The sequence below is a fragment of the Lingula anatina genome, chromosome 2, assembly GCF_051362555.1.
Source record: "Lingula anatina isolate TDL-2025a chromosome 2, LinAna3.0, whole genome shotgun sequence".
Taxonomy (NCBI): domain Eukaryota; kingdom Metazoa; phylum Brachiopoda; class Lingulata; order Lingulida; family Lingulidae; genus Lingula; species Lingula anatina.
In genome coordinates, this window is record NC_141768.1 from 46,767,688 (window position 1) to 46,795,250 (window position 27,563).

Genomic DNA, 27,563 nt, shown 5'->3' on the forward strand with positions numbered 1-27,563 from the left:
TGCAAAGAACTTATCTATGGCTGGTATATTAACGGCAACTTGAGGATCATTGTCTGAGAAATTAATCGGAGTGTAATTGACTGGAGTTTGGTGAACTTGACAAGTTTTTGAAAAGCAATCTCTCATTAGGGTTATCTTTCATGCTCTGAGGGATATCTTTGTCAGATTTAACTAGCTGACCTATTGGAGACATGGTCAGTATATAAGAGACCTTTACAAGCAAATACATAGAGAGTAGCTGCCAATTTTCAGGTGTGAAGCACCAAAAGTCAACAAGCGGTTTTGTTTAACATTTTGAAATACCTGTGAACAATCTCACAATTACAAGACAGAGATGGCCGATGAAAACGAAAAGTCTGAAAAGTCTCAGCAAGGCAGTCAGAATGGCGATGGTGAAGTAAGTCAGATATTAATTCCATTATTTAATGGGTGATTACTGTATGTTTAAAATCTATCTTAAGTCAAACTAGCATGCAACATGGGAAGATTTATCAAACAATTAAACAGTTGTATTAGGTAATATAAGATAAATTTCCCATAGTGTGGGTAGTGTCACCTCAATCCCACGAGTGTTTTGTATTTGATAAATTAATTGCACATGATTGGCTCCAATTTAAAATTCCATTATGTATACAATACCATATATTACAGTGAAAACATGATTCCCTGACTTGGTTGCTACTTGAAGATTGTTTTATTTTATAAACATAGGTCTTCACTAGAAATTATGGGTGAACAAAGCATGATGAATATTGAATAGAAAATAGATTGACAGTTGTTAAATGTCACTATGACAAAGTACTTGTGTAAAGGTTAAATCTAGATGTTTTTCTGTGTGAATGATAGATTCTATTAGCATTTCACTTTTCTTATTCATTTAAAAACATAGGTAACTTAATTTTGCTGATATAATAAAGGTTATTACAATGAGAAGCATGCTATTTAGAATCTTGGTGGAAGAACCAAAAAAAAAAAAAAAAAAAAAAAAAAAAAAAATTAAAGAAAAAGGAAGATGTTAATGTTCCTTGTCCCTGGTATCTCATTGCACACAAACATGGACAGTGAATCAAAAATAGCCCAGCACACAATAGCCTGGTTTTTAATTGCAGACAGAGATTAATGCCACTGAAAGAAGTTCTATTAATTAATAAGCATCTGGAAGTTCCTGTTTGCACGCCTGTTTACACTACCAGTTTTTTTTTTAGCAAGATGCGATGTTGAATAATGTGTATCTCCCTTAGCCCCCTGATGGCTTAAATATCAAACCCATAAGTATGCAGACACCCTGCTAGAATAAGGTAATATATATATATATATATATATATATATATATATATATATATATATATATATATATATCTCTGGCTAGAGGAAATATGATCAAACACTGTTCTGGATGCTATTTTTGACTTTCTCCACTCTCTTGTAAATAATTTGATGTACATATGTGTGCTGCTTGGTTAGTTCTATTTTGGTGTACACATATGAGTATATTTATTCCTCAGGATGCTGTTGGAATGTTCCTGCAGTCATTTTTTTTATGTGGAGATTGAGGCAGAATTGCTACATGTAAATTACTTGAATTATTTCTAAATTCTACTTTTATAAAAAGTTTTTTTTTTCTTTTTCAATCCCTGACACAGTTTTTACAAATTTATCATTTTAAGAAATAAACACAATATGAAAAGATGTTTTTGTTTCAGAATGTGGTTCACAAAGGATTATATATGTATTTGTATAATATTCCATGATTCATAATTTTTTGTAAGATGCTGGTTCACAACATATGTAAAGGACGCAAACATGGATTACTTTAATGACATAATTGCATGACAGACATAGCAAGTTACTGGTTGAACATTGATCATCATTGTTTCGTTAGAAAATAAAAGTGAAATTAATTGTATAATAATACCCATTTGCCTGATTTCAGTTTTTTGGGTTTAAAAATTTTCTGAATGGAATTTGAATTGTTATCAATCACAAAAAAAATGACTTAATTTGGATACATATAAAATTCACTCTCATGACTTTCAAAAACAGGTGGGATTTGACATTATATATTGAGTGACAAATGCATTGCAACTTGTACATAGTCATTTTCTGTGATGTCATATATAGATCATCTCAGTAATTCCAGGCACTTAACAATGGATGTTACTTAAAAATGTGTATAAAATAGGAGGGTGAGATTTCTCCAGATGCCAAGTTATAGATTGGGGCCCCTTACCATAACTGACTAGATGTCTGGCTTTCTGGCTTTGAAAATGAAGCAGTTTCAGTATGTACTTTGAGCTTTGGACATTGTAAGCAAAACATGAACATAATAAAAAGGTTGTGCACAGTTCACCAGTAACTGAATATTTTACAATGGTTGCATGTTAAAAGAAATTGCATTAATTATCCATGACCACCAGTTTACCTTGATGATATGTATTTCAAAATAAAACGATCAGCCAATAGATGTCGTTATCATGATAGGCTGATTTCGCATGGCTTGGCCTACATTGCGGTCTTCATCAAAACAGAAGTGGTTGTCTGCCGTTGCCAAGGCAACCATAATTAATTTCCCTAGTGCTCTGACATTGCAATGTATCCAAGGCAGCCAGTTGAGTATGCACAGGCATTATTTTTGCATAAAGCTTTAATGAAAAATGTATACATTTCCTGTGTTACATCATTGTTAACGAAAAAAAAAAAGTAATAAATAAATGAACCTAAGAGTAAGGAGATGGAAATCAAGGCAAAATGTTGAGTTTGTGTTGCATTGAGATATGATTGGAAGCTCAGAGAATGACATTTAAGCTGTAGTCATATTGATTCATACAAACCCTCTGTGGTTTTTAATGCCAGGCAGCAGGTGCTTTGATTCCACACCTGCACCCCACCTCCACAGCACCCCTCCCATGGCAATCCTGCAGTTAAAATGGGGGTGAAAAGGTTGTCAGAGGGGGGTTGCCATTAAAAGGTTAATTTCCTAGAGTTCAAAGTAAAGTGGTTTTCCATAAGAGATAATGTAGATGTGGCATCATATTCCCCTTATTCCTCATAATTGCAACATGTATGCAGAAGTTCACATAATATTGATCTATAATTTTACGGACAAAACTTTTGCAAATGGGATTTCATTTAAGGCACTTTGGTTTCCAGGAGTTTTCAGTCCCATTGCTGTACTATATCCACTCAAAGATGCATTAAGGCTGCAGCCATAATTATGTTAACGGAGGCTTCTTCATTACGCAAATGCTGCGCTTCAATCCCTGCTCCCTAGATCAAAAGCCACTGTGTTTATAGGTACTTAAATATGTGCTTGAGCACCATCAAAACAGAAATTTTGGTTACATCAGATTTCAAAGGCAAACGTCTGGGTTGGGTTTGAGAATAGGGTTGATTTGAGGGGTATAATCACCATATGGTATAATTCTATTCCACCGTTGATCAGATTTGTGTCTCAGTAGTAGAAGAGATTTCCTTGATTTGAAGGAGTTATTCTTCCTGAGACCATCATCTCTACCAGTGATGGGCGGGATGGTTTCTGCCAATGTGATCAAGGTAAAGATGAATGTTGTGTTAGTTATCAGATATCCCCAGCATGTATGTTATGGCTATTTTTACCTGTAGTTTCTTCGGGATATGTGAACACAAATTCTTAATGAATACTTGGACTAAAATAACGTGGATGCTAATCTGACACGATTTCATGGTTCTTTATAAGGTATTTTTTTGTCCCCATATGGAAATTGATAATAATTTTCTAGAAATGCTTCCATGATGAAGAAGCCATAAGCATAACTGTGTAAATTAAAGGCTCCAATCAAATCTGAAGAAGTTGTGTTATGGATATTTACCATTGCAGAATTTCTTTATTTTTGAAAGATTGTAACAAAATGAATACCTTGAATTTAATTAAGCATCATGTCATTTGTTTGGGTTTTTAACCTGACAGTATTCTAAACGGCTTACGTTTTGAATACTTCTTCATAGTCTGTCATATCTGATGAGGAATTCCAGTTTCAATTTGCAATTTAATTGCCAGTTATTATTTAATTCAGTGTGAATTTAAAAAAAATGTATTTGGTCTTTATCCCACATTGTAGAGTGGTAATAATTGATATATTTAATGTATTATAATACAGAAATATCCAGCAAAACACCCAGTGACAGGTACTTAAGTAGTCCCACTCAGGTGTCATTGTTATGATGATAGTCTAGCAATGAGGTGAGCTATATCTCATCCTGGGCTTTAGGCGAATAAAACATTTTATTCACCCAGACCTGGCCATAAGCATAACTGGTGCATTTGTTTCTGTCAACTTGCAGGGCAGTGGGGGTTCTTTTGGCTGGAACAGCTTAATTTCCTCTGATCGCATCCATAATATATCTAATTCTGCGTGTTACATGCATGCCTTTTCTCAAGTTTGATCAACAAAGACAGTGAAAAGGGTCCACTTTTCAAAAAAGAACTTCCTTTGAAATAGCTGGTTGTGTTCAGACCAGGATAAACTTAAAGGCAGTCCAGTGATGGCAGCCAGAATATTACCAGTTCATATATAAGTGTGGTTCAGGTTATGCCTTAAGACATGTCAATAGTGTCATGACTTTCAAGTGCTTTTTATTTGGGTATGCTAACTATTTTTATCACAGTGTGAATAAGAATGGGTTGGTGGAATTATATGAGAGAGAGAGAGAGAGAGAGAGAGAGAGAGAGAGAGAGAGAATCCTTTATTTAGAAAAAAAACAAAACAATTAGCACCATGTCTGATAAGATCTGCTTGCCTGTTAAGCTTAACTGCATACCTTCCTCATTCATTGTCCACTGTCCTGTGTGTTACCTATCCAGACACGGCACCATTAGGACATGTTTTAGCTGAGCTGAGTATCAAAAGGGGAATCCTTCTGTAAACACTGAGAGAAAAAACACCACACGAAGTTGAGAGTTCAAGATATTGCATGATAATTATGTTAAGAAGCTGCACAGGTTGGAAGCCCTTAATATAAGTGCCCTGTACAGTAAATGTCAAGTGATATTTCAAACATAATTCTCTGCTTCAACTTAAGTTATAATCATCTGTAAGGATTATAGATAGGAGTGGCCGTGTGTGGCATGCTGTTCATCATTTCAAATCTAACTGCAAATATTGATCTATGTGTTTTTTTACACAGGGATGATATGTACGTGATGTGCATCATTTTCCATAATTTAGTGATGGCAGCCCTGGGCACTCTGTGTACAAATTGATGTTTATTAATGTGACAGGCCACAAGATTTATGGAACGAAAATAATTCCAATTTTCTGACAGCTCCATGGTTCATTTGCCAGTCAGTAGTGTTAAAGCTTATTAGGGGCAGGACCCAGAAAAGCTGACCAACAGATAGGTGTTTTAAGCGGTATAAACCTGTATATTAAGATATATACATATATATGCGTCACATTGATGACCTTTGGTCACTGGAAAGGTGTGAACTTAATGCCTGGGCGCACATCAAGGTGTCTGTATAGAAATGATACAATGTATGCTTGCATGTAGTCCCTGCATGCTGGGTGAGCCTGTACTGTGTGTTCATTTAGCCGCAGCCAAGAGAGTAGAGCCGCACTGGCAGGATATGTCATTATGATGATGATGATGTGCAGTATCAAAGCTCGGTAGGCTTTGATATCAAAACAAGGTTTTCTAGCAGATTTGAGCGGAAAGCCGAGAGGGAAAGGATGGATTTTGATTCGGAATCCGGCTCTGAAGTTGAATATCGGAGCAGTAGTAATGGAAAGAAAAAATCAGAAAGAGTTCACACTAATCCCAGTCAGCCAGATGACGCAAAGACATGTCTACCTGTCAGGTGTAAGGTGTGTATATTACAGGTGACTGGTCTCTAATACACTGGTTTAACATACAGGTGCACTAATTCCTAAGTGTCATGTTCAGGTTGTTCTTCGAGGTAATGTCTTGTTAAAATTTATGAATAGCATATTACATGCTGTACTTGAAGTAATGTCTTGTTAAAATTCATGAATAGCATATTACATACACTACATGTGGTCTGGTGTTGTAGTATGTTGTAAGGTCTCTATATATGTTTAAAGATTAAACGAGTCGTGCATTATACATTACCCTAGGGAAGCACTGTTCTTTATAAGTTACCATATAGTTTATGATGGATTAATATCTAGATATATATTAATGGGTATGATCAGCTGATATATCTGGTGTTGGTAAATAGCCTGTATCTCTCCTCACCTGTGTCCATGTTATGGTGTGTAACCAGAGATACTCCAGTATGTAGGTGCCTCGGGGCCGTAGCAATAGTCCGAAGGTTCAATAGTCCGAAGGTTCATTGGTCCGAATCTTCACTACAGAACCTTCGGACCAATGAACCTTTGATTAAAAAACAGATGAAAATGTTACCGTTTTTCGGACCAATGAACCTTCGGACCAATGAACCTTCGGACTATCGAGACGCCCCCGTTGCCTCCTGGAGTACCTGTCAAATGAGGGTGTAAATATTATATTGTATTGTTTCGTAATAATGTTCTGGACTAGCAGATCTGACAGGGCTGTCAGGAATAGAATGGTACAGTGTCACACTACATGGATGTACTTATAACTGGTATAGAACTGGTTTGAAATTGATAATTGATGAACAGAGTTGTCGCGTTTGACAGGCAGGGTTGAAATTACCCAGATCAGGAGAAATGAAGAAAGAAACACTTTAATTGTCATGAAAAAAATGAAATATTCAGTAATTTTTGAGGACTGTATTAAAATTTACTGAAGATTATATCTGAGTACATACTGGGTCATAGCGCATGTAAAAACCATAGAACTAATAAGCAGATAACTGTAGGATGATATAATTTATTTTCTAGCGAGTGTTAGGAGGAGTCAGGATCTCTGTACACGCAGTATTTTAACTTGTGACTGATAGGGGTGTTGGTGCCTGCCCAATTTCCTGCTTGTCACATCTGAAATATTTCATGAGGTACATGTCAAACCTCACTGGTAAATTATTGGGCAGAGTTCAGAGACTTTTTCTGAGTTAAAAACATGCTTTCTCACTTACTTAAGTATAAACACACACACACACACACACACACACACACACCTTATCAGTTTTACTTGTCTAATGAAATATTAAAATATGGAAGCCTTTCATGATCGAAGCAGGATATTTTTAAGTGTTTTTGTGAGCCAAAACAAAAGAATAATCCTCTCCAATAGCCATACATCCTCGATTTTTCTTGGGTTCCAATATTGATCTATGGTCTCACATAAAGGTACACTGTACTCTAAAGTGACTCTTTTTGTAATTCCTTGAAGCTTAATGTGTGAACAGTATACTCAGAGAATAAGGCAACATTGATTGATTTTTTTCTCTCTTTTTTTGGGGATGTGTAGAGCTGGCTGAGTGGTTGGCTTCAGCTGCCATGTAGCTGGGATTCTTTTAATTTCATCTGGTTCTATATTCAATCTAGCATCACTTTAGAAGAGTAACTCTCCTCAATGCTTTCTATTGTTCCCACTGTGCTATTGCTGATAGGGCCATAAAGGCTACATGAAAGCTAAATGTACAAATTGGATTTTAGTGCTGTTTGACATTTTCAAAAGTCTACCATTAGGCGCAGTACACAAGCAGCCGGTGGTTTAAGGTACCTTGAAGTTTAATAACTCTAGGGAACATAGAGCCGGGATTAGCTGCCTTTGTGCAACCTAAAGCAGCTGGGTGTGAAGATGCTTTTTTATTGAAATATGCTAGGATTCCCATGAAGCGCTCAGTTATGACTTGTTCATTGTAGAGGCTTCTTTATTACCGGGATACTCTTTTATGTTCAAAACGACAGGGGAAATTTAATAGACAAGTATGAGGAAACTGAAGGAACCAGACAGAGTGAATAGGACTTTGTTAATTAGGCATTTGAATTCACCAAGACTAATTAATATGATTGTAAATCAGTGGACAAGATGATAAGATTATGAAATAGTGTTATTTGGTTTATTTTCTTTTCAGTTTCATACAACAGTTCACCCTCAGATGGATTGCAGGAATGTATATCTTAAAAGCAAGGTGCTGGTCCTTGATAAGTATTTTTGATTCAATTCTCATCTCACATTGGTCTTATATTACTATTTTTTATTTTAGGAACTCGTAGGTAGCAATCCCACACAGAGAAACTGGAAGGGAATCATCTTGGCTCTGTTGGTTATTGCCATCATCCTTGGACTCATAGTTCTGGCAGTGATTCTGGTGATGCCAAGTGAGTACCAGAGACTCTTCCCCTGCAAAAATTGGTCTCATTAAACATTCACTTACGGTTCTCAATCTATTCTAGAACATATGATGTATCTTTTACACTTCCTTATGTTGTTCTGAAATGAATGGAACAGTTTGAGAACTGTTTTTGGGAAGTCCTTCAGAAGATCCTAGAACATATTAAGAACATTTTTCATTAAAAGAGATAAACATTAATATTATGTTCTAGGACAGACTGAGAAACGTAAGTGAGCATTAAATGAGAGAAATTTTTGCAGGGGTTTTCAGGGGTTCTTGTCAATTTTTAAGTATCACACATATCATCCAGTACCATTTGGGTATTGTTTAAATTAATGGACACAAAATAATTTGTATTGGTAATTTTGAATAATGTTTAATTTTTTAGTGTTTGTCTTAAAGATTTATATTTTTGCCAGTTAAATTTTGTATTAGTGTGCTGGTATAATTTGTTCAAGTCAAGTTGTTATTTTATGGATTCTGAAAATAATCGTAACTTTGATTGACCAGATTTTTACCAGACCAAATGGCAGAGGAAAAATGCAACAAGCTGAGAGTTCATTGAGCTTAAACCTTTTTATTTCCATCTATCTATCATGAAAAAATTTGCCCTTCATTAAATCTCCTTCTAATAACTGAAAGTACTCACACTCAGTGATTTATCATAAACACCATATGGTTTGGTTGAACTTGCTTGCTAGAACTTCATATCGAACTAGACATAATGTATCTTAAATCATGGCATGTATGAAGTGGTTTGGCATTGATGTATAGTGATCTTTTCTTGGAATAATTAGCCAAATTTTATTGCTGGCTTAGTGATTTCTAGAAAATTAGCCCTGAAATTAACAAGCCAGTATTTTTCTTGAAAGGAGAAACATTTCAAAAACCATGGATGATAGCATTGTCTGTGTGCATGGGAAAATTTATGTTTGTCCCTATTAAGGATTCATTAGCAGTCTGGAGTAAACTTTGTCCTAAGGATGGTAGCTTTTTCTCTTAGGAAATTAAATGTTATTTTCTAATTCATCATTGTATTGATTTCCAATTTTGCTTTTAAGCCCTCAGATGTAAATTGGACAATTATGATCTATTGCTAGCCAACTTTATTAGATCAATGGAGAGTAATGAGAATGGCAAGCAGGGAGGACTTTAATGGCATACTTTGTGGCAAATTGCAATGGGAAAATGTAGTTTATAAGCTAATACATGCACTGTTACAGTATTAAAGGTGGAATTGGGAAAGTGAATAAAATAAGAAAGTAACTTGCTGGTGGATTGTACGAAGGCATTTCCGAAATGGAAATTGGTTCTCAGGCCGGAGTTTATCAATAAAAGATGATTGACATATTTATACATGATATTATATTTAGAAGGTTTTTGCCATCAACCTTGTAAACAGATATTTACTTTCAACTTTCATCTTTTCTTAATTTATTTTCTAGCCATTTAAATCGCTGCTTGCAGTTTTTTTTTCTTCTAAATATAATATCAGTTTTGTAAAAATTGGCTAGCTTGATTGCTTTTGTGCAATATGCTAGTAATGCCTAACCTCAATATTCTGAGCCTCAAATCTCACCTTATATTTCAAAACCTCTTACAGCTAATGCAGAGAAATTGATTTAAGAGTGAGTGACATATTAAAAAAGTGACATATTAATGCCATTTAAGCCAACCAGTTTTAGCACACATTTTTTTCACAGAAGTTGCATACTTTGAAAGGTACTCTATACAGAATTTCCCTCCCAATATGAATTTCCCTCGACATCGGGTACTTTTTAAAAAGCCTATTTGGGGTCTGAATCAGAAAAGATTAAAAGCTTTGTAGGACAGATAGACATAGTTAATATGACTCTAGGACATTTTCAAAATGTAAATGTAAGAAATGTGTGGTTAAGTTGCAGCATCTCCAAAATTATTAAATATGAAGTGTTTTGTTTTAAAAAACAATTTTATAAATTTTTCTTTTCTTTGTTTCTTCCAGAGGATGAATACGTGCCACTTGGTGAAAAGTTTTCTTTACAAGACATTTTTGATCCAGACTACCAGCCCAAGAAACATTATGTGCAGTGGCTTGGAGGTGAGGACATAGTATATCTAGACCAGTAGCAGAATGGGGCATTACACATCATTTTCCAACTCTTTATATTTTTGGCATCTCTTCTGATAAATCATTCATTTCTTCTGATATCCCATAGTTAAACAGAAAACCAGGAAATGCACTTCATCTTCTCTCACTTAAGCAACACTGATAGAACAGGAAGTGGCAAACAGTTTTATGTGCAGAAAATAAAAGATTTAAATTAAAAAAGGGAATAATCCTGTGGACTGACCAGTAGACAAATAAATGTGTCTGCTAATACTGACCACTGTAAATATTAGGTGCAGCTTCTGTGTGACAAGCTAGCAATGGCAAATTAATAAATGGAAATTTTATTGGTCATCTTGAAATGTCATTAAGACCCAACCAGCCTTGGTTTATGAGAGATGAGCGAGAAATATTTGGCTTGAAATTTAATTAATTGTAATCACCAAGAAGTATTGAATATGTTCAGATTGTTATATCCAGTTTATATTGACCAATACACTGGGATTAGAACCTTGGTTATCACGTTGATTAAGACTATTGGCAAGTTCTGTAATAGTTACAGTGTACTGTATATATATATCTGACAGCAGTTGTACACTCTGCAGACGGCAGTCGATGGTTTACAATGCTCAAAGGTGCTCAGGCTCCAAGGGGGAGGGAGGTGGGGGAGGGAGGATTGTAGATTAAGAGGTTAATCCAGTCTTTTTGATTCTTTTACATACAGTGCACTTAAAACATGTGCAAGGGGTTTACAATTGCTCCTGGAACATATCTTGGTTTCCGCGTCCCAAATGTGCCCACAGAATATATGACCCAGGTGCATAAATGTTGAATGCCCTGGTTTTGGTATGCATCAGAGAGTTCAATTTGAACCCCTTTGGACTCTTGTAATCTGCTAGTTGCAATAATTCATTTTTACAAAACAAAAAGGTTTTGTGTAATATTATTTGTATCTGATTTGTTCTTGGTTAATGATAACTGCTTGGGGAATGTAAGCCTATAAGGTATGTGATGATATTGTGTTATCATGTGGATAAATTGGTCCATGTTTTGGTTGCAGATAGGGACATTTATGCGTACAGAGATGGGTATGGAAACTTGCGAAAGCATGAAGCAGCTAATAATAGATCATTCATGCTTTTGGAAAACACAACATTTGTAAGTATCACAAATGTATCTGTATAATTTTTTTTAAAGATCATTTATCAAGTTTTATTCCAGTTGGGGCTAGTGATTTCAATGCCATTTGTGGCATTCTTAGCTATAACAATCTGAATAGCAGTTTTTATATACGTTACGTAAAGTGCTTTTTTTTCTTTTTTCTTTTGGACCAGTGAACATGCATGATCATATCTGTGTATTCATTTCATAATTAATACACTCTTACATGCTAAGATTAGTAAATACTATCAAATTTGAGAAGAATTTAATTTATCAACTGTGCTGTGTGATAAGATTGAAGCATAGTTATTTTTTTATCAATCAACAGCTAAAATTGAAATTGTTTTTCTCTGATATTTCAATATCTGTCTAGAGCATCTTCAACTTAAGTTAGCTTTTATTACAAGTATACAAGATGATTTCATATGACGTAGTGCATTGGCATGTGTTGCTATAATAATAATATTAGGTAATATTTTCTGAACTCTTCGAGAAGGCCATTACATAACCCTTGCCTGACTAGTAACAGTTAATGCATGAAATCATTATAACCAAAAAACATCTGTTGAGTATTACATGTAATTACATTCAGCAGCCATATATTACACTGAAACTGTGCTGGTTTTCCATTATTATTTAACTGCTAGATCATCTTTCATCTCCACTTCACAATTATTTTGTCATATTGGACTTAAATTGTCACCAGCATGAAAATCCTCCTTAAAATATGAAAATTGATCAAATACAAATGTATCAAGTGTTTGCTTCTCAATAATTTATTGAACACTGACTTTAATTCATATTTCAGAGAAGACTTGGTGCTGAGATATTCTATGTTTCTGAAGATTTACAATATGTCCTCCTAGCATACAATGTGAAGAGGGTAAGTACATTTTGGTGTTGTCTTTGTTAAACGACAAATGAGATGTGCAAAACCATTCACAATTACTTGAAATTATTTGGACAGTAAATGATGTGACTATATGACTAATAAATATCCTCTCCCCCTCAGCCCCCTTTCCTTAGAATTGCACATCTCATGTCTGGCAATCTGGTTGACTGCTGATATCAGTCAGACTATATTGATGAAGGAAGAAAGAGTCAAAATGGTCAAAGCATTATGGGATGGAGGCCCTTGGGATTGAAACTGAAAGCCCTGGCATTTCTATCCCTGACTTCTGTGTCTGACATGTCTGAAAAGAAAGATGCTATCTTTAATTTCCTGCTTCTGTGTTTAAAAAACTAATTTAATCTTTTCGGGTTTCACTCCTATTTATATTCCCTTAGAATTGGCCAGCTTCCAATTCCTGTTGTTAACTAGGTTTTGATGGCTGTGTTCCGCCATCGATTTTTTTGTTGGCAAGATGAGTTAATCAATAGTGGGAGCAGGTTTATGCCAGGCTGGATATTACTGGCAACTGCTTCATCTACATGTGCTTTATTATATGCCTGCCTGCCTATAACCTTGAGATATTAGAATTTAATGAAAGATTTGGGAGATTGGCCATTCGTCTAATTAAAAAGGGCAAAGATGCCATGGAGATTTATATCCAAACTGATTAAAATGCCCTGTTTTAGTTAAAGAAGACTCAGGCTGTTATGATTTGTCAGAAACTATTAATAGTGGTTCAGAAATTACATTATGTGTGAAGTGTTAAATTTTATTGATGTGTTTGGAGTCAAATAACAGATGGAATTTCATGCAAAGGGTTCATGTATCAATGAAATAAATATGTATTATTTTGTTTTTGAAAGAACCTTTGATTAAAATTCCCTACTTTTTTTCAGCAATTCAGACATTCCTTCCTGGGGCAATATATGATTTACTCCACGCAAGACCCTAGGTACGTACGGTACTGAGTAGTATTAGAAATGTTATATTGGATAAATCAACTTCAGGCCATAACATGACTGCTTTTCAATTTTGAAATGAAGTGATTGACTATGCTGCCTGATTGTAATAAAAATCTGTTTATAATTAGGTATATTTAGTGTATTTTCAATACTGTCTTGTATTTTTAGCAGTCACTTTTCTGAATATGTCTGTGAGCTGAGAGGTGGTATTGTTTGGTATGTGATGACTGCAAGACAATTAACTTGATGTTATTGGTTATTCTATTTCCAGCAAATCCTATAAACTAGAACCTGTGGGTCACCCAGATGCTAGGCTGCAGTATGCTGGCTGGTCTCCAAATGGCCACCTTATTGTAAGTACTCAGTACTCTGAATACGGCTATCTGTGCATCACTCTGTAGTTACTACACATGTATTACTGTTCACAGATTGTATATACATGTATATAGTTCTTTTGTTGAACATGAAAAGAAAGGAGAATCAATACTGAAAATACATACAATACAGGTTGATGAGTTGTGTTTACCACCTGTTTTATTAATACATAATTAGCAATACCCACATCGGCAACTTTGAGTGCAGTGTAATTACGAACTTGTAGAAACTCAAGATATGTTTATTGAATGCTTATATACCCATCACAGCTAGTTATGTAAATACTCCTTCACTATACCATTGAATTAACCTAAAATATCAATATAATTACAATATAACCACTCATATTGATGCTATTTCTATTTGTCTATTTTAGTCCTATGTTTACAACAACAACCTGTACTACGTCTCCGATCCAGAGAATGTGGTCAGCACGACACGGCAGCTGACGCATGATGGGGCACCTAATCTCATATACAATGGCATTCCAGACTGGCTTTATGAAGGTACTGAGCACAACCCCCTTAACCTCTGACTCTAGATTAACTCACACACACTGCACAGGTAGTACACTGTATATGCATGTAGGATCTCAGACTTGGAAGCAGAGAACTGCCCTCTTGGCTAAAAAAGGTCCACTCTATACAAAAAAAAATTATCTAAGTTCTATGCCAGACATTTCAAAAGTTTAGTCAACTAAGAGGGTTTAAAAGTCCACTTTTTAGAAAAAGATACCCTCTGAAACTGCATGGACCTATACTCGCAATGCTGATTTCAGTTCCTGATGCCAAAACATTCATGTATATATTTGCTATTATTTGTTTATATTTAAGATGACAATACATATTGTATACAGTGTGTGTGTGTGTGTGTGTGTGTGTGTGTGTGCAGTTACCTTGGGCATCTAGATATTCATGCCTTCACCCAGCTACCAGATGTCAGTCCATGCTAATTATATCGCTTTATTGATTTGTTTCAGAGGAAATCCTGAGGAGTAACAAGGCCCACTGGTGGTCCCCTGGAGGCACCTACATTGTCTATGCTGCCATCAATGACAGCAATGTTCCAGTGTATCACTACCCTGTGTTTGGAGGGGGCAGCAACTTGTATGGAGACATCAATGGCATACCTTATCCTAAGGTACACATGCATGACTATACTTAAATGTCTAGCTTGCTACCCTATGTAAAGTTACACATGACTTTCCCTAAATATGTTGAAACCAAGTTTTTATGGTACTCTAAACAAAGATACACATGGTTTCTTAAATATAAAAATATGAAACAACTGTGCATGTTACCCTACTCAAAGATTCAATCTTCTCTGATAGTACTCAACATTCATATAAATACAGTTCTATATAATACGTCAGTATTTTCAATAAGAAAATGATTTGAGGTTGTTTTCAATTAAGGCTGGTGATCTGAACTCCAACAACAATCCCACATTCAAGCTGAAGGCTATAGAACTGTCCACCCAGAAGACAGAGGAACTCATTCCTCCTCCACACCCAGCATTCAAAGATAAGTAAGTCAATGTGGTGATATTGAACTTTTTACTGGATGGTGAGAGATATTCATTTCATAATTGAATAGTTGCTGAAAAAGGTGTCATGAAATTATCAATATACATCATAGATACATCTGTATGATTGATGCACAGACCAAAGCAAAAAAAAAAAACATAACAGTATGAGCTGTTTTAAACCTAGAAAAGACATAATTTGACAATATATGGACCATATGTTATTTGTAGGTTAAAAAAAGAATGAAAACATAAGGATACAATTTTATGATATGAAAAAAATGAAATTTAAAGTTAACCTGACCTTGTTTAATGGGTCCAAGATCTTACCAAGCAAAAAGTAACCAATATATATGACATGATCTTTGTCCTGCTATTCCACATGGGTGATCACCAGTTCTATTGTATTCTTCCAGGCAGTATTACTTTACCACCGTCAGTTGGAGAGACAATGTGAGAGTGATGGTGTCCTGGATGAACCGGGCTCAAAACTTCACCAGCCTCACTGTCTGCTATACCTACAGTGGCAACTGCAGTGTGGTGAGCAATTCCTTGTAAAATATAGAGAGAAAATAGTTTGAATAAAGAATTCAAAACAAAATAAATATCTCTTATCTTAAGAGATAACATGTATTAAAAGTCTTATTCACATTGTACGGTGGTAAGTTTTATCTTTTATCAAAAGGATTACAAAATGAAGAATAGTAGTGTTTTTGGATAATTGACAATGAAGAAAAAGAAGAAATGGTGTGTGAAATGTGTTTTACTGATCAGTCCCATTGAAAATTCAATAAAGTTGAAACATGGCTAAGAAATCCCATCCCACTCTGTACTGTCCCAGTAGGCCATGTTTGATGGTTACTTAGACTGTTAGAAGGAAATTGGAAATCCTTTAAAACTGTCCTTAAAAGCAATTGCATTAGAAACCAGTACTTCAGCTTTTTGAAATCATTGACATAGTGCTAATGAAATTCTGGTGTTAAAGGCCTTTTGAGCAGATAAATGCCACTTTGTAGGATATTCTAGTGTTTTGAGCTTTTATCTCTATAAGTTAAGAAAAAAATCAATAAAATGCGCATGCTTTGGGTTCATTATATGTTGGTGAGTTATTGAGTTAAAAGACAATGAAGCTTTACACGGTACACAGTGCTTTTGAATGAAATACATCTAGCTCATCTCATCAAATGGATTTAACCTGAAATAAATAAATACTTCAATTGTTCATGTAAAGGATACATTCAATTCAATGCATGCCTACATGTTATCCTGAAGTTTATTCCATTACATTTTTTTTCCTCAGAACTTAAATGAAGAAGTAAAGCAAGGAAAAGGCTGGGTGGACATTGTAAGTATATAGGAATATATTTGGGCTTTTCAAATTACTGTTCAATATCCCCATAGTAAGTGACATTGAAGTAAATACAAAACCTTGTGTGGCTCTGCTGAAGTCTTACAGTGTTACACTGCAGCTGCAGGCTAATGTTAATTTAGAGAAGAGAACCTTTTTGCTTAGCAATTTCTAATCAATACCCATTTAACTGATCCCCAAACTGATAATAGGATGTCTTAATTCTCTTGCAGTATACTCCGCCATTGTTCTCTGCCAGCGGGGATCGCTACTTTCTCATTCTCCCAGATAGATACAGCACTGATAGCTACTTCAGAAATGTGGCCGAAGTGGCAGCACCAGTAAGTCAACCAACTGATTTAGCTGAAGTATGATCATTATATTAAAATAAGTGGTGTTTTGAAATTAATCTTCCTGGTAACCGATCTTAATTCCCTGTGGTGAAAATAATTCACATTGAAATGCTGCTTTCACTAAAATAATTGGTTTAGACAAGAGCTTTTCTTGGAATAGACAATTGCTATAAAGTGTCGTTATCTGATCAGTGTCTGTCTTCAGTTTACAGAGAAGCAATCTTCTGATTTGTAAAATGTCAGGATGTAATCTACTCTCCTCCGTACAGCTTACTTTTTGTGAATATTTTAAGTTCTCCTTCTTTGCATAATTGACAGCAATAAAGATATTTTAAACATTATTTTAGATATGAGATAAAGAGAAGTCCGTTTATTTAAACTATCGTGTTTCTATATCATCACTAGATACGTCAGAAGGGTGAGAAGAGGTTCTTGACCAGCACAGAATGGGATGCTACTGAAATACTGGCTTATGATGACAGGCAAAAACTTATGTAAGTTGGAGATGCTGAAACTGGCATTTTTAAACAGAAATTATTTCCATCATTTAAGCATTTTATGAATACCATAATACATAACTGAAACATCAAAGCTAAAAAATGTATGTCTTCATTTTCTTTTTTTTTTCAGTTATTTCCTAGGCACTGGAGGAGACTCACGTAAGCGCCACCTATACAGGGTTGGAGGCATCGATTCCAAATCAGCAAGAAAACTGGAGTGTCTGTCATGTGATATGGGCGACCAATGCCTTTATGTTAGTGCACAGTTTTCAAGAACAGGCAACTACTATGTACTACAGTGTCTAGGACCTGGTGTGCCTACATATTGGCTGAAGAGTGCATCTGATCCAAAATACAGTAAGTGAACAAGTGCCAGCAATTTCGAAAGAGGGTCTGTTTCTGAAAAAGTGGACCTTTTGAGCCACTAAGTTGCGTAGAAACTAGCTCAAATTTTGATTCAGAGTGAATTTTGATTCTTTTCTATCTGGTGAGGCTGATGTCTGCTTTATATTCAAGCCAGCACAGAATTCAGCAAATATTTAAATTAATTTGTTTTTTTCATTTGGCTAAAAATCCATCTTGGTTTTCAGCAATTAGGCTATAAGTAAGAAAAATAAAAGAAAGAAAAAATGAGATCTGCATTTTCAGCAGTCATAAATTTTTTTTTTCAAATACCACTAGATAACTTCAATGATCTTTGAACTCTCAGACTGATTTCTTGTTAATGTGATATTATTTTTTATTGCTGGTATTAATTAAGGTGACAATATTCATAGGATGGTTTCAATAATTTCAATTCCCCATTGCAGGTCAGTGTTTGGAAAGCAACCAGGCCTTTAAGACCAAGATGTCAGTGAAAGCCACACCCAGAGTAGAATATTTAGAGATCGGTGTCAAAGATGAGAAGACGGACAAAATTCAGCACAGTAAGGGAGGCCAATGTCCTTATCTTGGTCGAGAATTAAATAAGGAATATTTGTATGACACACCTAACTCTTGAGAAAGCATAGTAATGAATTGTGTGATTATTACATGTAGCTATAGCAAATGATTGTGATTTATTACAGGAATGTGGGCAAGAGTAGAGCTTCCTCCGAGACTAAAGAAGTCAGAAGTTATAAAGTATCCAATACTTATTGATGTGTAAGTAATCATATCCAGTATTCAAATAACACAACTGAAGAAGATGAAACAGTATACTTAAAAAAAAAATTAAAAAAATACAGAAAAATAAATTTTTTAATTTCTTCTACTAGTATGCTCAAAGACTATACTTAAGCCAGCTGTATTAAAGCAAAAATCTTAACGGCAGTTTTGAAATAATTATTTGGTGATGTTTCCTCATTCTTCCAACCTGCATGTTACATTTGTATCCCTCTTACCTGTATAACTTGTATGTCAACAGGTATGGGGGGCCAGGAGGTCAGAAGGCCACATTTCAGTACAATGTGGGCTGGTCCACCTACATGACAAGCTCCAAGGATGTGATATATGCATATATTGATGGGCGGGGCTCTGGTAACCGTGGTGACAAGTACCTGCACTCTATCTACAAGCAGCTGGGTACTGTAGAGGTGGCGGACCAGGTGACAGGGGCAAGGTCAGGGGGAGAGCATTCTATATCATTTTCTTTGCCTCTCTACTATGACATCTGCTTTCTAGCTACCACAAAATATGTCTGAATCTCATGTGCAAATATTTCAGTTTGTTAGTTTTGAAATGAAAATATTTTTATCTGTAATCACTTTTTTGCTTTTAACTTAATACCCTAGACAATATACAATGTTGTTGTTTAACTTTTAGAAACCAGTCTGATGCTTTGTTTTGAAAAAATGATGATTTTTCTTTTCAGAGCCCTAGTGAATGATTTGTCATATATAGATGAATTCAAGGTCTCCATCTGGGGCTGGGTAAGTAGATATGGTAGTGGAAAATTATCCAGTGACCTGTCAAAAGTAATTAACCTTTTATTCTGCAGAAATACAGGATTATATTGACAAGTGGCTTTGTATTCACCGGTGGCCTATCAATAAACTCTTCTGCAGTCATAAACTGTGGTACATGCCGGTTTTGTTCTGTGATATCTGTTTTCCAAATTGGACAAAATGACCTAAGTAAAAGTGAATTTACACAAATTAAACTATACATGTCATGATATAAGAAATATTTATTGATTAGCTGTAAGTTTTCAATGAGAATTTTAATTCCCTTGTCAAGCACTTTGTCTAACAACATGTCATAATACAGCAGTATTCATATTGAATACCAAGAAACAGGTCCTTTGAGAATTGCCAACCTTTGCCTCGATCCATATCTGCATGATACCAAGAGGAAAATTGCATGAAAAATACTAATATTTTCATGTCAGAATGAAATGAGTGCATTGTGTGACAGCCTTGTGTATTATAATTGCAGTCCTATGGTGGTTTTGTCAGTGCCCATGCTCTAGCTGAGGGGGCTGATGTGTTCCAGTGTGGAATAGCAGTAGCACCTGTCACAGACTGGAGATATTATGGTGGGTAGCCCTACTCTCAGGGGTGGATCTAGATATATTTTCTGACAGTCTTCTAAATTAACTTTGTTGATCCATCCTCCATTTTTGACCATCTTCCGACAGGAAAATTAGATACCAGTCAGTGTAAACTTGAAAATCTGACCATCTTCCGGAAGACCCAGAGGGGGAACTTTGCAATCTCCAAGTCATTTATCAATTTTTAATCATTTAGAAAAATAAAACTTTATAGAATTTTAAGTTAAAAAGTGTAAATATAATAGTTTTAGGTTAATGAGACAACAGGCAACATAACAGTATTATATTTCCTTAAGATAAATTTTCTTAATTGCTTTATTACAATATATGTATAAGATCATGAAAAATAACACAGATGACCCCCCAAATATTTAATACCCTAGCAAGGTGTGCTTTCCATTGCATTTCATAGTTATTTGTACTCTTCTCACATAATTAATGCTTTTTACTCCAGACACGATATACTCAGAGCGCTACATGGGGAGGCCCACTGATGCTGATAATATCATTGGATATCAGGTAGTTTGCCCTTTAATATGAAAGCTGAAGTTTTATTACTGGTCTTAAGATGTTTAATTCGATTGCCAGTCATTTCTACATATAAAATGAATAAATTTTGCAGTGTCTATATTCACATAGAATATTCAAAAATGTTTTGTAGCCATTATGTTTTAGATTTAGAAGATTGGAATTCATCACTCATATTTGGATTAACTGATAGTTGGCAATGTATACATAGTTCACATGTAATTTACCTCTGGTATGAATCATGATCTGAAGTCTGTTATTATTTCACGTTGATAGATCATTCAGCATGCAGCTAAAGATTTATTATATTTTCAGAGAGCCAATTTATCAGCCAAAGCAAATAAATTTAGAAAAGTTAGCCTGTTCCTTATTCATGGTACAGCAGATGGTAAGTTGTCATCACATGTACTGTCATCATTAACTTTTTAACGAAGATAATTTTTTTGATAACAAATTAATGAAGACAATTAAATCAGTTTTGATATTTATGTATATTTATAAAAATTTTTAGTGTTTCTATAATAATCACTTTTATAAAAATTATCTTTTTTTTGTCCTAGCACATTTTTTACTGAAAAGCTGATTTAACAAAAAATTTAACATAATGACAAATACTTTTACTGAGCTTGTGCTCTAACAAAATTTCAGAAAACGTTCATTTCCAAAATACTGCCCAGTTTGCCAAAGCTCTCACTGAAGCAGGGGCTGATTTCAGGACACAGGTAATGCAAGCTGTTCTCTTCTGAATTAGATCAACGCGATTTCCCGTCTTTAAACGGGTTATTATGAATATTCAACGTGCAAATCTTACCAAAATTATGGCTTCATTTGACTTCGTATTATTTTTATGTACATAGTTCAGAGTATCCATTTCATGTTCCAAAGGGACATTCCAGTTACCTGCAATGATAATTGAAGTATTGAAGTATGAAGAACAAAAATTAGAAATTTTTCATTGTACCCAAAATCTCAATATTATACACAATACAGTTTTTTTACCTCCGTCAATTGTATTGTAATTTGTTTCACAGTTTAAGAAGTAAGAAGTGCACTGTCTAATGTTCTCCTTTGTTGCATTTAGTTTTACACTGATGAGACTCATTCCCTGAGAGATCCTGATGCCAAAATTCACCTGTACAAAACCATGGCAGACTATCTCTGGGACTGTTACAATGGCACCACTGTGCATGGGATGGCCATAAGAAAGGCGGCACCACCAGAGCCAGAAGTGGAATAAAGTATAGATGTGCCACATCAATACCTACCCAATCTGTGTCTTCTCTAAAACATCACTCAAGCACAATATTTTATAACTGCCTGTTCTCTAGGTCAAAAGCTCAATTCTTCACAGAAAGTCCTAGAGACTGACAGGAGGGAGAGGTGTTTTACCACTTATTACACCTCTAACATTCAGTTCTTTTTTAATTATTAAGTGCTGGCACCATTTGCTATGTTGTTTCACTTATGTGTTACAAATAATTACCAGCCAAGTAATTAAATCACTCATAATGTGCTACCTAAAATACCAGGCTGTGTGTTCTAGTACAAGTGGACTCACAGCCAGGCAAAAGACCTCATGCACAGGGTTTTATAAAATCACATCAGTAACATTACAGGAGTTAAATCATCAATTGTTTCCTATTGAACAATAAATGAGTGATCACAATCGTAGAATACATTGTACAACCAAAACGTGTGATCACAATCATAGAATACAAGCATTAATATAAAGTGTTTGATGTTTTTACCTGTTAAGTAAAGGGTGTCACCAATTACTTTGATCACAAGCAGTAGTAATTAACAGTGTGGTATTGTCTGCATACTCACTGGATTTGTGGTCGCTACAATGGGAATATCTCTCAAGTATAGTCCGATTTGTGGAGGAGGAATCTCAATGTGATATAAGCCTGAGTAGTTAAATATGAACTTCTGTTGATGAGTGAGGTCCACCTCTCACAGTGATAGTGTGTTGTGTGGAGAGGAAAATTTTTATATATATTTAGTTGCTGTGTGACTCACCTTAACAGAGTGCTGGTTACTGTGGGTCCTCATTTCACCATGCTAATGTGCTGTGTGAAGAAGAAAAGATTGTAGATGTGTCTGGCATTTGAATACAGGATCTCACTCGTTCTTAAGGTAAAGCAGTGAACAAGGGAAACTCTATGAAATAATTTGTTTAAATAAGCCTCTGAGTCAGCCCCCAATAGATTTCATATTTCAGGTTGTGAATGCTTATTCTTATATAAAATTTTCTTGAGAAAAATGTCATCTTTATATAGTCTAGAATTACTACATTTGAAGTTGTGAATTAATCAGGTAGTTATGTATATGCCATTGATAGTCAGGTAAGATTATGACAAAATAAAATTATCCCTGAGCACAGAATTCTGGTGATGTCCAGTTATAGTAAGAGGATACACCAAGAATATAACAACCAGTAGAACATCATTAAGACATCTTTTTAAAAATGAAATTATGAGTTTTGTCAATAATGCTGGAAATGCTTATTATGATTTTTGTCAATAATGTTTGAAATTCTCATTCTGTTATATTTTTGGAATTTGTATGATAGATTATAGCATTGCACATTATTCTACATGTATTTAAAGGCTAGAAGAATTTTATTTGACATTCACATAGAAATAACACTACTGAATTTTAAAACACTGATTGTGACTCTGGACAAATTGGCCCAAACAATTTTTAAAATAATAGCACAGCTGATATACTTTAGGCAAGATGAAGAACAAAGACAGCTCAAAATCTCAAAAAATTAAAATTCTCTCTTTTATAATGACAATATGTAGATTACCTTTATTATGATTCGAAATAAATACACATACTTAAGTGATAATGTATTATTTATGAAGTATATTGTTAGCATATATATAATATGAATTGCAGGTGAAAAAAAACTGCTTTGTTATATTTAGCAGGGATACTGGTCTACTATTGTCACATAGGTCTAGCTTCTTACTCCTTTATGACATATACTTTTGCATAGATTGCTCTGTACCTTTGATGCTTGATGAATTTGGGTATAAAAACCTTTTCTCTGTTGGCTAGTCCAAGATTGCATGTCATTTGATATAGATTCAAACATAATTTTTCTGTCAGTGTTACATTGTAAGCTTTTTGTATTTTGAAGGGGTGATTCAAAAACGGAACACTTTCTACATGTTTAATGGGTTGCTTATAGAATAATGGTACATTTACTTAAAAATACACTAAGAAACATACTGATAATGAAAATATTGAAGGTATTACATGTACCAACAATGTAGATCTTGCACAAGTGAATGTTTATAAAGTGTAAGCATTTGTATTTGACCCAGTCTGGGAGTATAGGTTTAAATTAAACCAAGCACACCTGTACATATTCATTTGTGATATGATATAATGCTGTATATAATGTATTTAAAACTGTTTTGTACCTTGCCGTTTTATTTATTGGGTTGCTTGGTAAATTTTGTTGCCGGTATATATTTGTTATCATCTCAAATAAATACTCTTATATCTGGTAATAAGTGATGTGATATTTACTTTGTTTTATCAACTTACATTTTTCTTTTTAGACATTTACACCATAGACACTGAGGTGTTGGAGAGTTATAACACTTTTTGTTTCAGTTTTTGTGTTCTTTTTATTTTCTATGTCACATTATCTAATAAAACTACACTATTAATAAACACTTGTTGGTTTTTTGTATATGTGGAAAGGTGATTATTTTGAAAAAAGGGGGACTACATGTATAAGAAACAGTATGCCTCTTGCCACATTTATTGATTTTATTTATTTATTAAACTTAAAAATATTTATTTATTGAGGGTAAAAATATGGTAAATTAAAAATTTATCTTTACCGTGGCCCTCGTGAGATTGGGAAAATAACACAAAACATCTATCAAATATATAAAATAAATTGTGTAAAGACTATCAAAACAACAATTAAATTAAAGATTTATGTGTAAACAGACTAATCATGTTCTTATGGCACCACCACGGCAAAGGGAGCACCAAGCTCTCATGAAAGAGGGAAAAAGTTTGATAAAAATTGATAAAAAGAAAATGAATAGCAGATACAAAAGAACAAAAAATTAGATAAATAAAAGCACATATGAGAAACATAAAGCAATAGGGATGTTTGTCTGTTATGGGGGCACTAGGGTAGGGAGTGTTTAAAGGGATGATAACTGTTAGTTTTGACCAAATAATGAATTTTCCTGGAGTAAACAACAATTTTCCCATACTTACCAATGGTTAATGAATCCATTTCTACATTCAAATTAGTCCCTGTTTTTTATTCTAAAAAGCTTGTTTTTTTTGTAATAATCTCTTAAGAGATTCTAAAAAGCTTGTTTTTTTTGTAATAATCTCTTAAGAGATTATTACAGAGTATAGCTATCTATGGAGGTCATGTGATCAAGCTCAGATATCAGAATAATAGCTATAACTGCCATTTTTGTGGTAAAACAGAATATATTATATTTCTGTGAGTTGTTTACAATGTTTTTATTGTGAAATATAAATCTCATACGAAGAGTTATTATCCCTTTAAGGCACCAAGAGACCTACATCTGGCCCTGGTAATACTGCAGAATTAGGGAAACATTATACCTTTGTTTGTTTAGGTAACTTCCCAGACAGCCTCAGTGATCTGGCCCACGTCTGGCCCAGATCTGGCAACGTCTGGCAATGTCTGGCAAAAGGTATGGCTTGCCACATGTGGGCCAGATGTGGCAATGTCTGGGCCAGATCTGGCCCAGACATTGCCACATCTGGCCCAGTCCACATTTGCTCATATGGCCAGATGTCGGCCCAGATCTGGCAATATCTGGCAAATGTATGGCATGCCAGATGTGGGCCAGATATGGGCCAGATCATATTCAAATGGGCCAGATTAGGGCCAGACATGGACCACATATGGCCCAGATTGTTTTTTTTTTATTATTTCACATTTGCTCATGTGGCCAGATCTGGCCCAGATCTGGCAATATCTGGCAAAGGTATGGCATGCCGGATGTGGGCCAGATTAGGGCCGGACATGGACCACATATGGCCCAGATTGTTTTTTTTTTTTTTTTCTTTTTTTAATTATTTTTAATTATTCAATAAGATAACTATAAAAAAAAAACATACAAGATTCAAGATTCAAGTATTTATTCTGTGCTAAAAGCCTAAACAAAATTATTACACATTATATAACCTTGCTGGCAACTAACATGCAACAAATTAAGGGCCACTCCTTGTCTTTTTGTACAAAACAATTTGTATGTTTGAAAAAAAAAAAAAAAAAAAAAAAAACACACTGCAAAAAGGCAAATATACAGACACTTAACAGGAGGAAATGTCACTTACATACATGTAAAGAAAACAGTTATAACAACAATTTTTTTTTCAACACAAAGCTGCTCATCGAATCTGAATTAACACAAATTACAAAAATTGTAATTAATTATGCATGTACATGGGGGGGGGGGGGATTTGAGGGGGAAATATTTTTGCACACCTCAACCTAAATAATATTATACATTGTCATTTTTAAACTAATTCAAACATATCATTAATAATAATAATCACTAATGAATATAGTTTTGTAATGAATAAATCTTGAATAATGAATGAAAAAACATTCTTTTTTAGATGATGGAGAGTTATAACAAAATTATAAATAACCATGCAGTAACTGTTTCAATTCAACTTGCATGCTGGCTACAGTACTGTACATACGTGTAAATTCTGAAAAAAAAATATGTATACTCCAGCACAGATATAGATGTACAATTAAAAGAGAATTACATGTGCACAAAAACAAACCCCAGTATCAATGCTTTTGAATTAAATCACATCACGAATCAAATCACTCAATGAATTGAACCAGTTTGCAATGCTTGCGCTTTTTTCAAATCCATAACACTAAGAAATGATACACCCGCCTCCTTGACGAGCTTATAATTATTAAAGGAATCAACAATGGAACAAGTAACTCTACCAAGTTAACAAAAGTTCATTCAAATGTCAAGTCCAAACACAACATCCCTTCCTTTCTTGGAGAGAAACGGTCCTTTCAAAACATGTTAATTGACAGTTCAGTCTTTAAAATGTCTTTTCAAACATTTGCAGAATAGCATATGAACTCCAACTTTTATTCCTTAAACCACACTGAAAATTCTCAAAACTAATCAACTCATATCAAATCCCATGTCCTTTCACTACTACTGGTCTCTTCCTTTGCTTGCCTTTACGTCATATTCAAATGTTCCCTTCACTTTTAAAGGTTTCTCAGACGTGTACATGAATAATACTGTTTGTTTTCTGGTCCTCCACAAGAGCCACATTTATTTTTCTTGGATTTCAGCATTCTCCATGTATTTTCATCAATGATATTACAATATGCACCTGAATCTGGTAATACACTGAGATTAACACCTCCTCTATTTCCTCCATGTCTTCTGTGCATTGGTTCCCACACCAAATGTATATGCACTCCTGGATTTTCATGTTCAAAGCTGTCATTTACATGAATAATAGTTTCAGTTTTGCAGAGTTTTGCAAAGTGATCCAACGTTCCATGTTTTCTCAGTCAGGGAGTTTCTACTTCGTTTTTCATGTCTAAACTCGTATTGTTTAGACTGGCTTGGTTTGTCAAATGACTTCAGTTTCATCATACTCAGTTTCTGGTGTTCCAATTTCATTCAAAGCGTTAACTGTCTTATGTATATTCATGTTTCTAACCTGTGTTTGGGAGAGTCCTGAAAATATCTTGTAAGTTGTACACCTGTCCCTGCTGAATACAACATAAGCGCGCGTCTCCTTTGTCATGTATTTTTAATTTTCTATCTTTGTTCATTATTCATGCCGTTCGTTGGTTTTGAAAAGATCAATCTTTTTCCGTCAGCGAAAAGTTTAAACTGTCTAGCCATCGCGTCGAGCGTGACCCAATGTCTCCGGACTTCTGTACGGTTCGAATTCCGTAATTTCACATTTTTTCTCCATTTTTTTCAAAGAAACTTGACTCACAGTTTTGCACTAGTGTTT

General features: G+C 34.6%; 1 protein-coding gene across 16 annotated transcripts in view; it reads left to right on the forward strand.

The window, feature by feature from the left end:
- LOC106155694 (inactive dipeptidyl peptidase 10) overlaps positions 1-22,721 on the forward strand; it is a 100,374-nt gene extending 77,653 nt beyond the window's left edge. For 13 of the 16 annotated variants that reach the window (XM_087004313.1, XM_087004320.1, XM_087004311.1 and 10 more), the window contains 23 exons: positions 8,135-8,249; positions 10,248-10,343; positions 11,413-11,510; positions 12,322-12,396; positions 13,302-13,357; positions 13,639-13,720; positions 14,119-14,248; positions 14,722-14,882; positions 15,157-15,269; positions 15,683-15,806; positions 16,567-16,611; positions 16,848-16,955; positions 17,373-17,461; positions 17,598-17,824; positions 18,277-18,393; positions 18,535-18,610; positions 18,873-19,067; positions 19,320-19,377; positions 19,883-19,982; positions 20,452-20,516; positions 20,841-20,913; positions 21,174-21,247; positions 21,607-22,721. In XM_087004313.1, coding sequence (XP_086860439.1) covers positions 8,135-8,249; positions 10,248-10,343; positions 11,413-11,510; positions 12,322-12,396; positions 13,302-13,357; positions 13,639-13,720; positions 14,119-14,248; positions 14,722-14,882; positions 15,157-15,269; positions 15,683-15,806; positions 16,567-16,611; positions 16,848-16,955; positions 17,373-17,461; positions 17,598-17,824; positions 18,277-18,393; positions 18,535-18,610; positions 18,873-19,067; positions 19,320-19,377; positions 19,883-19,982; positions 20,452-20,516; positions 20,841-20,913; positions 21,174-21,247; positions 21,607-21,762 — 2,433 coding nt within the window. In that variant the 3' untranslated portion in view covers positions 21,763-22,721. Of the gene's footprint in view, positions 1-18; positions 398-3,504; positions 3,553-5,015; positions 5,844-8,134; positions 8,250-10,247; positions 10,344-11,412; positions 11,511-12,321; positions 12,397-13,301; positions 13,358-13,638; positions 13,721-14,118; positions 14,249-14,721; positions 14,883-15,156; positions 15,270-15,682; positions 15,807-16,566; positions 16,612-16,847; positions 16,956-17,372; positions 17,462-17,597; positions 17,825-18,276; positions 18,394-18,534; positions 18,611-18,872; positions 19,068-19,319; positions 19,378-19,882; positions 19,983-20,451; positions 20,517-20,840; positions 20,914-21,173; positions 21,248-21,606 lie in introns of those variants that run through there. The other 3 variants (XM_013530647.3, XM_013530654.3, XM_013530643.3) reach the window with 3 other exon arrangements.
- Positions 22,722-27,563: the final 4,842 nt, after the last annotated feature.